Genomic DNA, 12,286 nt, shown 5'->3' with positions numbered 1-12,286 from the left:
GCAGGTATTTGCACCGTCACGGGCCTAGGCGAGCCCCCCAGTGCCCCCCTTCCCGCTGCTAAGGGGCGCTCCAGTTACCGCCGGCTTAGCTTAGCCCTGACCAGTTTTGCAGACCGCCACTGCGTCTGCGCAGCAAGCCCAGTTTCCCCCCACCCCCGTACGTGGCCTGCAGTAGGGGGCGCTCTATGACCGCCTCTATGGTTGCCGCCCGGATCTGAGGAGCGTTGCCCTACCCCCACGCCTATAGCGCTCGGCTTCCGGGATGGGGAGGGTGGCTTGGCCCTGCTGGCGCCTGCTCTGTGGTTCGTTAGGCGGTAGCGGTGGCGCTCGGTTTGAATGGCGTGGCGGGAACATGGCGGCGCGGCCGCTTTTTCCGCCGCCCCGCGCCGGGCGCCGCCGCCGCCGCCTCCCCGCCGGCCTGTGCTCAGCCCCCCCGGGCCCAGCCCCTCAGGTACGAATGGGGGGAGCCCGGGCGGGGACAGCAGCAGCCGGGATGCGACGTTAAGAACGGCGCTACCACGCTCCGGGGTTTGGGCGTTGTACTTAACGTCTGTGCTTTGGAAATGGGAAAAACGTAGCTTTTTATATATATGTGTGCGTGTGTGTGTATCTAGATAGATAGATATACCTATACAGATATAAAAAGAGCTATACTTTTCTCGTTTCCAAAGAGTAGACGTTAAAACAATGCCCAAACCCCAAAGCATGGCAGCACTGGAAGAAAAAATCACAGCAGTAACCGTAACCATGGCTTGTTGTGAGCAGTAGTTAGTGGTGGTGATCGCAGGGATAGTAATGGCAACATGAGCTGGTGAGGAGTGCAGGTAACACCCATAGTGAGAGCCATGGGGAGGGGTGATGAGGAAGTGTGCAGCGATGGGTAACAACAGCAATTGGGGATGATGAGGATGATGCCCTTGGAACAGCGAGAATGGTTAATGATGGTAACAACCATTGTAATCAACAGCAGCAATGGGTGTTGATGCAGGACAACTGTAATAACAGCAACAGTTGATGGTGGTAATAACTATTGTTGTTATGGTTAGTGATGGTGACGGCCATAATAATGGCAGCAATCTGTTGATGAATACAACAACCATAATTAACAACAGCAATCGTTGATGGTGGTAATAACTATTGTTGTTGTTATAGTTAGTCATGGCGGGCTCATAATAATCAATAGCAGCAATTGGTGCTGAGATAACTACAGCCATAGTTAACAACAACAGCAATAGCTGATGGTGGTAATAACTATTGTTGTTGCTATGGTTTGTGATGGTGGCAGCTGTAATAATCAGGAACAGCAATTTGCGTTGACATAGACACCGAGTGTGTGGGGGCCTGAGGGCATTGCCCCCTTGGGAAGAGGGCCATCAGGGCTGAAACCTGAGGAGAATTATGTAATATTTCTTAGGAACAGTGACAGAAGCCAGGGATCTGGGTTTTCTTTTCATTGTGGAATAATGTGGATTTTTTTCCTTTAAGGGAGAAAAACGCAGGAAATGGCAGGTTTTCCCTTGCAGGCTGGCAGTTCCAGCCTGCAAGGGGCTGCTTGGGGAGGGGGGCAGTTTGTGCGTGCACATGCATGTGGCAGCTAAGCAGTGGTGTAGAGCAGCTCTCACAGCTCCCTCCAGGTAAGTCTATGGGGTGGAGAGGGGGCACAGGCAATGCGGCAGAAGGGTGGGGGGGGGCACAGGCAATGTGGCAGCGAGGGGTTGGGGCACCAAGATAACATGGTGGGCAGGCATTTGCCCCCTGAGATTTTTTTTGCGCACAGCAGGTTGCAGGGCTGCAGCAGAGATGTGGGCAGGACCTGGTGTCGGAGGGAGCGCCACACCACCTGCCAAGATGAAGCGCAGCGGCAGCATGGAGTTGTGCCCCTGCTGCTGTCCGGTGGGCAAGTGGTGCCTCACCTTGGCAGTTATGGCAGCATAGTACTCCTGCTGGTGCTGGGTCCCACCATGCAGAAGCAGCTCCTGCCCAGAGCTGGCCTTGCTTGACCCAGCTCCGACCCTGTGCCCCGCTGTAGGTGCAACTATCTCAGGTGGCACATGCCTCCCCCGCTGCATCACCGGTGTCATCTCCTGATTTCCCACATGTTGCCTGTGCATACTCCCCAGTTCCCCACACACTGGGGGGCTGGGGGCAGGGGCACATATATTTTTTCCAAGGGGTGGGGCCTCAGATGATGGACAAGTCAGCACCTATTAGTGTAGAATCTGTAGATAATAATGACAACCCTAAAAGCAACAACAATAGTTGATTGATTATAGCAGCCATAATAATAACAACAGTAGTTAATGGTAATGATAACGACCATAGTAATACATAATCAATAACCGTGGCTAGTGATTGATAATAACAACCATAATAACATCAACAATTGATGATGATAACAACCATGATAATTCATAACAACAGGAATTAATAATAAAGCCTCCCCCCATTTCCATTGAGTCTAAAGGGGAAGAGTGTGCGACTCCTGTGAATGAGCTGGAAAAAGGAATGGCAGCAGAGTTGGCACTCAGTACAAGATGAGCTTGGATTGTGGAGCACAGGAAAGCTATAAAGCATTTGAGAGGGACCTAATGGAGTGAGGCATCTGGGTTGTCACTGGATGCCACTCAAGTGCAAATGCAGAGCAGCATGCTTTGGAAAGAGTGGCTTAAACAGACAGGTGCCCATCCTGTGTCTCTGCGGGGGTTTGGACTGGATCATCCTGGTCTATTCCAGGCCTGTGCTTCTACTCGGGTGCCTGTGGGGTTTCTAAATTCAGATAGAACAAGTCAAGAAATTGTCTGGGTGGGATTGCTGTATGGATTTCTGCTTGCTGTGCTGCAGCAGCAGCAGTCAAAAAAAGGAGAGCAATTGTAGGCTGTGTAAGGAACAGGGTGCAAAGTACAGGGAGCTGTCTAGTGTCACTGTATGTTAATCACTGATACACCCCCAACTGGAGCCTGGGTCCAACACAGGCAACCCCATCTCCAAATAAAATACTGGTGTTTGATGGGGTTTAGGGGGAGTGCTGAAAATGGTTTGCGAAAAAGCAAACCTCTCATATGAAAAACGGCTGAAAAAGATCAGGACCTTCAAGCTGTAATAATAGCCTACAAATTAACGAATGATACAGGGAAAGAAGATCAGGGGTTCTTATCACAATTTTTTGTTATCTGGAAACTAAGAGATGGTCCAGAAATTAAAGGGTGGCAAACTCCCACAAAGGGCAGTGCTCCTTCGTGCAATATGCAGTTGGCCTGTAGAAGTCAGTAAGTCACTGAGGCTAAGAGCTTAGTAGAATGTGGGAGAATTCGGAAATACATATGGGTGGTAGGAATATCCAGATTTCATAGATTTCATAGACATTAGGGCTGGAAGGGACCTCGGGAGATCATCGAGTCCAGCCCCCGGCCCAAAGGGCAGGAAGTCAGCTGGGGTCATAGGATCCCAGCAAGATAAGCATCCAATTTACTCTTGAAGGTGTTCAATGTAGGTGCTTGAACCACCTCCGCTGGCAGACTGTTCCAGACCTTGGGGGCTCGGACAGTAAAGAAATTCTTCCTTATGTCCAGCCTGAAACGGTCTAGCAGGAGTTTGTGACCGTTCGACCTCGTCATCCCTTGGGGCACTCTGGTGAACAAACGTTCCCCCAGATCCTGGTGGTCACCCTTGATAAACTTATAGGTGGCCATCAGATCACCCCTGAGCCTACGCTTTTCCAGGCTAAAGAGTCCCATGTCTCTCAGCCTGTCATCATAAGATCTGTTTTCCTGACCTGTGATCATGCGCGTGGCTCTCCTCTGGAATCTCTCAAGCTTCTCCACATCCTTTTTGAATTGTGGAGCCCAAAACTGGACGCAGTACTCCAGCTGCGGCCTCACCAAGGCCAAGTACAAGGGGAGAATGACGTCCCGGGATTTGCTCGAGAAGCATCTATGGATGCAAGCCAGCATTTTGGTCGCTTTATTAGCCGCAGCATCGCACTGCAGGCTCATGTTCATCTTGTGGTCAATGATGACACCCAAGTCTCTTTCTTCTGTAGTGCTAACCAATGTAGCACTGCCGAGCCTATAAGGATGCTGCAGGTTTTTCCTCCCAAGGTGGAGAACCTTGCATTTTTCGGTGTTAAACACCATGAGGTTCTCGTCTGCCCATTTGCTGAGCTTGTCCAGGTCAGCCTGGATCACCCGCCTATCTTCTGGCGTGGATGCTTTGCCCCAAAGTTTGGTGTCATCGGCGAACTTGGCCAGTCCACTCCTGACTCCAATGTCCACATCGTTAATGAAGATGTTGAACAGTATGGGTCCAAGGACAGAGCCTTGAGCCCACTGGTCACAGGGCACCACGATGAGTGACTGCCATCAATCACAACCCTCTGGGTCCGACCACGGAGCCAGTTTCCCAGCCAGCGGATCATGGTGGAGCCAAAGCCACAACCGGCCAGTTTGGCCAAGAGGTGATCATGGGATACCAGATCAAAAGCTTTTTTGAAGTCAAGATATATGACATCAATCTCTTCTCCCTCGTCCAGGTGATAGGTCACCTGGTCATAGAAGGAAATGAGATTGGTCAAACAAGACCTACCCGCAACAAACCCATGCTGGCTGTCCCTTAGAATGTTAGCCTGGGCCAGTCCCTTAATAAACTTTTCTAAGATCTTCCCCAGGATAGAAGTCAGGCTAATGGGCCTGTAGTTAGCCGGATCCACTCTCCTCCCTTTCTTGAAGATCGGCACCACATTGGCCTTCTTCCAGTCTTCGGGCACTACACCAGAGCGCCAGCAGTTTTCAAAGATCCGTGCCAGGGGCTGAGCTATGACGCTCGCCAGCTCCTTGAGTACCCTGGGGTGCAGATTGTCAGGGCCGGCTGACTTGAAGGTATCCAGCTTCTCAAGGTGTTCCTTCACGAGGTCAGCATTTATGGAGGGTAGGGGATCTAGGATTAAAAGCATATGCAAGATTTCTGGAAGATGTATAACCCCTTGTGCCTCAGGGCTTGTTCATTATTTGGGGCAAGGAAAAAGCTTTCTTTGGGAAGATATTATTTTGTAGTTGTCTGCCGTATGATTTCTTGCATCTTCCTCTCCAGTGTCTGATCCTGGGCTGTCTTGGACATAGCACACTGAATTACATGCATTGCAGGTCTGATCCAGCAAGGTGATTTTTAGGTTTCTGAAAGTGTGATGCTGCTGCTGCTGCTAACGTGGCATTTTTCTCCAAAGGGCAATGCCAACACATGAACATTCCTGAGGACAAAGCAGACAAGTTGCTTCTAGCAAGCTGGGGCCTTCCCAAAGCAGTCCTGGAGAAATACCACAGCCTGGGAGTTGTGCATATGTTCAACTGGCAGGCAGAGTGCCTGATGCTTGGGCAAGTCCTGGAGGGGAAGAACCTTGTTTACTCAGGTGTGTGGGGATCTGGCTGACTCATGCATTACAAGCTTCTTTGAGGAGATTCAAATTAATTCTGTTGGATGGTATCCCCAGAGGCTGAAATCTTCTTTACCCTAAAAGAGATAAAGAACAGACCAAGTGTCCCTGTTCTCTCCCATTTGGTGAGACCTCCTGCATGTATGAGGAAAGAGACTGGTTTCCATGTCCATTTCTTTCCTGGGTCGTCTTTAGAGACCAGCAGTAGAGAACCAACTAGTGCCAACCGTGGGAGCTTTTTAAGTGTCTCTCCTTCAATTAGGATTTAGACTGAGCTCAGTAGGCTAGTTTTCTTTGGCCACTGACCTGTCATCACAGTGTGGATAACTTTTAGTATTGCTGATTGGAGCTGGATTTGCATCAGCCTCCTAGAAGTGAATAGCTGTGTGTCTAATTTTGCAAAGCATTTATATTGCAAAGATATTTGGGTACTTACGATTTGATACTTGGGTACCTAAGATTGAGTTTTAGGCCATTTTGAGAATTTTTCCTTGTGTCTGACTTCTATGCCCAAAACCTTCCAGTACCTGATTTCTTACAGTTTAAGTTATGACATGTGTTGCTTTTGTTGCTTTACTTCAGCTCCTACCAGTGCTGGCAAAACATTGGTTGCTGAGTTACTCATTTTGAAGAGAGTCCTGGAGACCCATAAGAAAGCTTTGTTCATCCTCCCATTTGTCTCTGTGGCCAAAGAGAAAAAGTATTATCTTCAGGTAAGCAGATTGTAGGGTCTATGGCTTATTCCTGTCAAATCAAAGTTTGTGAAGAGTGTCAGTAGATAGACTGCATAGCCTGAAATTAGGGTAATGGGGTGAAGAGTTGGTCAGAAGACAGAAACCTGTTTTGTAAACTGGCTTTGAGCCTTTGAAATGTAACTTTTTTGGGATTTTCCAGATCTGGAACAGTTTTCTCCATAAGGGAAAATCCTCCAAATCCCTACAAATATTTGAAGTGGAATTAAATGTTTCATTTTGGTTTTGACTTCTTAAATGTCATGTTAAAATTTATTAACTAACAAAAATTCATTAAAATAATGTAATATAAAACAACAATTCACCTAACAAAAATTCATTGAAATGAAGAAGTCATTTCAAAATGAAAACGTCAGAATGGGATGATTAAACATTAGTGGAATGCTTCTTCTTGCTTTCCCCCAAACCTAAATTCCACTGAAATCCATCCAGCTTTGTAAAGAATTTTGATGTTGATAAAACTTTATATTCGGATGTAATATTGTTCTGCTGCAGTTTCTCCAGTTAGGTCATACATTTATAGTAGAAACATTTCTTTACAAAAAACCCTTTCCTTGACACATTTTAAGCCCAAATATTATAACCTTCAGTTAATGCAAGGCAAAGACGTAACAAAAATGACTAAATGCAAGGGCAGAAGAAAACAGACTATCCTTGTTGTGGTTCGTGAAACTTAAATATTTTTTTGATTAATAATATAAGATGTTATTTGAGCCTGGGCAGTTTCCAGGAAATGCTGCAAACCCAGATGCAAGGGCTGTTTGCAGACCACTTTCTGCAGTGATTGTTAATGGGAAAATATGCCTTTACTGTAATCATGCAGCCCATAATCAGGGGAATTAATGATGTATTCCGGAGATGTAGAAGCATGGTGGTCTGGTTTGGCTCTGATGTACATGACATGCTGAGCAGAAGTTGGGAAGTAGATGTTTGTAACTAGCTCACACAGAGTACAAATACTGTGAATATTCAGTGCATTTCACACTCTGGTGTCCTATGAAGGCCTTCTCTTTGGCTAGAAATAGATGTTGCCAAATGAAATGGTTTGTCTGTGCCAGGATGCATCTGATCCATTACATTAAGCGAAACGCATGTCCTGCCTGTTGATTTTGTGGCACAACAGGTGATGTGTTCCTGGGACTTGAGTGGCCCTATGCCGCACACCCAGGAATTCCTGTACAGGATGAAACCCTTCGAGTCCCAGGAGCACTTGCCTGGCTTTCTACTCTTACTGAGTGATGCCCCATGGCTTGAGGAACCCCATCCTGTCAAGGAATTCCTAGGGTGTGCAAGACCAAGCCCCTCAAGCCCTGGGAGAACATGCCACTTGTCCCACAAAATCAGTGGGCAGGATGTTTCACCTAATGAAGGAGAATTACCAGGGTGTGAATGATTGGACTCCTCAAACCCAGAAGCACCTCCCTGGGGCAGCTGGAGAGAGTGGGCAGCCCCAGGCTGCCCAGGCTCTCCCACCACAAAGCAAATATATGTCTGCCACTAAAGTGGCACAGATTAATACCACCTTTGTTGTGGCCACAAATTTTGGGCATTTGTAGCATGACAAGGGTTATGGATGTCTGTTTGCCTGGCTTTTGTACTGCTGTAAACCATTTTTCTGGTGGCACAAAGGCGACACAAAGTGATGTCTGTTTCCACCCTTTGTCTTTACATTGGGAATAATAGGTCTTACTCTGTTCTGTGGCAGGCAGTTCAGACTCTACTTCTGGTCTTCCAAGAACAAATCTCCTTTCAGAAGCTGTTTTAAACACTGACACTTTTGGCTGCTGCAATATAAGTTTCCCTGTCTTCCTTAATGGTGTGCAGTGTAATAAAGCCGTTTGTCCCATTTCAGCTGTGTATCTCATCCTGCAGTCTGGTTTTGGTTCCTCCTTTGGTACAGAAAGGAACAGTTGAGTGGGAGATAGCAGGCACCAGTTGGTCAGCAGTGCTCTTCATTTGGTAAAGGGGGATGATGTTGGGCATTCCTGTTTAGGATTAATGTACCGGGAGGTTTCCAGCAAGTATTATGCATTGGTCACAGCCAAAGTTTCTAATCCACAAATAAATGTTCTGTCCTTCTGGTCCACAGGCTTTGTTTCAAGAGGTGGGTGTACAGGTTGAAGGCTATATGGGAAGCACCACCCCAGCTGGACGTTTCTCTACCTTGGATGTTGCTGTCTGCACGATTGAGAGAGCTAATGGTCTAATCAACAGACTCATAGAGGAAAACCAGATGGATTTACTGGGTAAAAAATTAGGATGTGACCCATCTGTGACTTGGAAGAGTGTTTTTATGCAGCCTGCTTATGTGTGAGAATCGTAGAAAATGGGAAACCCATTTAGGGCCTCAAGAGACAGGGTTAACCATCTGGGGCATCAAGCAGCCTTGTTGGCTTAGGGATCCTATGTCAGGGCTCCTTTACATCGCTCGGTGGGTAGAAGATGTAATAGTGGCTATTCTCATCTGGGGAGCAGCTGCTTGTGTCAAGGAAAGCTTTCTAGGGGTGGGGTGTACAGATGCATGGAGTGGAGTGTATGTGGCGGCAGCTATGTGCTTGAACCTTGGGGATAGAACTGTAGAGGGACCTCTCTTTAGTCCAGCTGGTGAAATTCCTGCATGGGGCTTGGCTATATTGGGCCGCATGACCAAAAATATATATATTTTTTCTGGTAATAGTTCCATGGGAAGGTGGTTCTCTTTAAGGTCCACAAACTTCCTTTGGCCTGGATCATTACTAAATTTGATGCTGTTCATTGAATAAGATGCTTTTAGGGAGAAATGTAGCCTTAGAAAATTCTGGGTTTCCTCTGTACCTTTGGGGAGGGAGATGTACTTTTCTAGTGCAATGAAAAAGCTCATTTGTTCATTTGTGTTTGCCTAGCAGGTACAGATTTATCTGACATTACTAAGTACAGAATCCCTCTCTCATTGGCCCTGGCCAGTGATATTACTGCACTGTTGAGATTGAGATTTTAAACCTTGATAAGTTAGAGAATGTAATGCATATTAAGTTGCTGTGAGACCCTTCCCTCCCCTTGAGTTTCACAGCCTCTTTGCATTGAGTGCTTTAGTTTTTCATTGTACTAACTTGGCAGATCTTTAATTAAGAGAGTGCGAAAACACAGAGACTGATAGTTTTGTCTGCATATGTGACCAAAAGAGAGCACATGGAAATATTGGTTTCTGGAAGCTGAACTATAAATACTTTCAATTGACAAACAGATGCATGTTTGGAAGTGCTGTCTAATACTAGCATCTTTTTAAAGCTCCAAATACATCAAATTCCTTAGTGCTGGTGCATCCGTCCACTTCTGTGCCTCGCTGTGTCTCCTAAGGGGAAATGTGCCAGAGAAGGGTCACATAGGTGTGTACAATCAATTGTGTGATCTGATCAGCTGTCCACATGTTCATACCTCATCAAAGCCTGTAGAATTTTCTTGAATTATTTGAAAGCCAAAATCCCTTCCAAATTCTGAACAATGAACTGCGTTGCTGATTGCATGTTACTTTCTGATACTTGATTGTTTGAATAACCATGCAAATTAGTTTTTGCCACCCCTGTGAGAGAGTCTCTTTCGGAGTAATCTAATTCTAACAAATTTCATCTCAGAGGGGAACATGTGGAGATAAGTTTTGTAAAACCATGAAAGTACCGGCATGGGCTGGAAATGCCTTTACCTGTAAACAAAACCAAGCCAGTATGCTGCTTCAAGACTTGTACCTTGTCTCTCCTAATTGAGTCTAAATTTAGACCGTTTCTTAATGGAATGTTTTATCTTTTTAGACAAATTATTGGGAGACAACTGCAGTCCTGGCTGGGCTCCATCTCAAGCAGGAACTGTTCCTTTTGTTGATGTCAGCCCCCTGCTGCTAGCTCAGATTGCCTTTGAAAATTGTTGAGAGAAACCAAAGTCTTACTGCCAGCGAAGCTCTCTGCTGCATGAGGCAGTTCAGAACAGTTTAATTTTTTGCTAACTATTTTATGTAGTCTGTGGCAGTTACCTGAATGCTAGTAAACAAGACAAGATAAAGCTTCCTCTAACTGCAGTATACAGTGTAAGAGTCTAGAGATGTTTTTGGAGACCAGACTAGAAAAAAAACACCTTGTTTGTGTCAGCTGGGAATAGGTCTGTAATGTGTTACCAGAGGTGGGTTTTTAGTTTGCATGTGTGTGCTTTTTCACAGTAAAGTGAAGGAAAATAATCTCTAGGTCTTCCTTTTTCGTTTTTTGCTGGAAAAGTTCAGTCACATCTGCAATTGCTGCTAAGGGCTGTCAAAACTTGAAGACTGTCTGTGTTTGAACATTAATACGGGTAAGGTAGGATGTGAATTTGAAACCCAGGAGTGCAGGTAAGTTCACAGGTCAGGGTAGCAACTTTCCAGGGTCACATTTAATTTGCATATAGAAGAAGAGACTAGTTATTCTTGTTTTCAATTGAGATAATTGTGTGGAAGAACTACAGGCCCTGGCCTGCACTGCTCAGCTGGTTGCTGCATTTGACAAAATGTTGCATGCTGACACCTGTAGTCCTCATTGGCTGCACTTCGCTTTGAAAAACTAGGTTGTCTTTGTTGGGGTACTTTGGTTACTCCTGCAAGTAATTCAAGCAAGTGCCTCAATGGCTTTCTTTGCAGAGAGTACCATTATGCCTGTCAGACCTGCCTGTCTTATGTACTGCTTAGGCTGCCACATTACATGGTGCAGTGAGAGACTAGGTGCCTCAGTAGCAGTAGCAAGCATAGAAGCTTTAACCTGGAGTGGAGGGTTGGACAGTGACACTCTCTCTTCATTGAACAATCACTTTAAAGCTAACTTCTATTCTTTACGTCGGGGTATCAGATATATAGCTTGTGGGCTGTACCTGGCCCACAGAGCCCCATTATCTGACCCTTGGTGCTGCCTCTCTTGCTGCACTCACATGCAGTGGTGGGGGCATGTGCTGTCCATGATGCTTGCTTGGGCCAGTATCCCAGACTAGCCTAAGCAGGTGCAACTTGTGCTGGTCAGGCATGCAGGTAGGACAGGGTTGTGGGAGCCTGATTTGGCTTGTGGACCAACCCCATGCTATTCATCTGGCTTACAAGGCCTTTCACCCCTACCTTATGTGAATAGTACTACATACTTGCAGGATGGAGGTCTCTGTACTTGAGATGTGTCCTACTAGCTTCTAAAGCATTCTTACACAGTAAACTTACTGTGGCAGGCACTGGTGTCCTCAAACATGCTATGCTGCTGTATATGGGCTGCCTTGTTAAACAGGCAGTGTGGCTTTGTCCACATGGTGCTGTAGGTAGATTCATTAGCATGAAGCCAGGATAATTGGCACTGTCACTCAGCAGTTTGAATTAGCTTACCTGAAATCCTGCAAAAATGGCTATGCTGCTTGTGGGTGGAGCAGTGTAACAGATCTGAAAATGTTGCTGCCTATTTCAGCTGTTCAAGTGGGGCTGAAGGACTTTTATTTATTTTTTTTATTGCCAGGAAGCTTTAAGGGAGCTAATATCTGTAGAGCTTCTCTTTTTTTGTAGGTATGGTGGTTGTGGATGAGTTGCACATGTTGGGAGATTCTCACCGGGGTTATCTGCTGGAACTCCTGCTGACCAAAGTTCGTTTTATTACAGAGAAGGTCACCAAAAGGTTGGTTGACCTAAGATTGGTCTCTCTTAATACCAAAGCACGTGTAGAATCATAGGAAAGTAGGTCTGGAAGGGACCTCACAAAGTCATTTAATTCACCCCCTGGCTTATGGCAAGATCATTCCTGACAGCCATCCTAGCTCAGTGTCTGTCTAACCAGCTTTTGAAAATTTCCAGGAATGGAGATTTCACAACTAAATTCACAAAACTCATGGTAGATTAAATACATGTGTTTTCTCAGGGTATGGGCACATACATGATTTACTGTGGGGTAAAAGGGATGACTGACTAGGAGTTCACTGCTCCATGGTAATTGCCCTCCCCTCCCCTAAGCATAAGATAACTTATGGCAGTTTGTCTCTTAGTAAAAACTTCTCTTTATAAGCAATGAGAAAACCCCCATTGATAAGTGGCAAACTAAAGCCTGCATACAGGCAGTTACTCTGGAACAGCTGATGTGTGCTAAATCTG

The 12,286-nt window shown here is 46.1% G+C and overlaps 1 protein-coding gene across 5 annotated transcripts in view; it reads left to right on the top strand.

Annotated features, from left to right (window-relative positions):
- The first annotated feature begins 222 nt into the window (after positions 1-222).
- POLQ (DNA polymerase theta) overlaps positions 223-12,286 on the top strand; it is a 97,239-nt gene continuing 85,175 nt past the window's right edge. For 2 of the 5 annotated variants that reach the window (XM_090057270.1, XM_090057260.1), the window contains exons 1-5: positions 226-451; positions 5,219-5,401; positions 6,008-6,138; positions 8,267-8,423; positions 11,708-11,816. In XM_090057270.1, coding sequence (XP_089913396.1) covers positions 337-451; positions 5,219-5,401; positions 6,008-6,138; positions 8,267-8,423; positions 11,708-11,816 — 695 coding nt within the window. In that variant the 5' untranslated portion in view covers positions 226-336. Of the gene's footprint in view, positions 452-5,218; positions 5,402-6,007; positions 6,139-8,266; positions 8,424-10,418; positions 11,817-12,286 lie in introns of those variants that run through there. The other 3 variants (XM_090057297.1, XM_090057279.1, XM_090057288.1) reach the window with 3 other exon arrangements.

The sequence above is a fragment of the Crocodylus siamensis genome, chromosome 1, assembly GCF_052110815.1.
Source record: "Crocodylus siamensis isolate JL-2025a chromosome 1, ASM5211081v1, whole genome shotgun sequence".
NCBI classification, from domain to species: Eukaryota; Metazoa; Chordata; order Crocodylia; family Crocodylidae; genus Crocodylus; species Crocodylus siamensis.
This window is presented reverse-complemented; position numbering and strand designations above follow the sequence as displayed.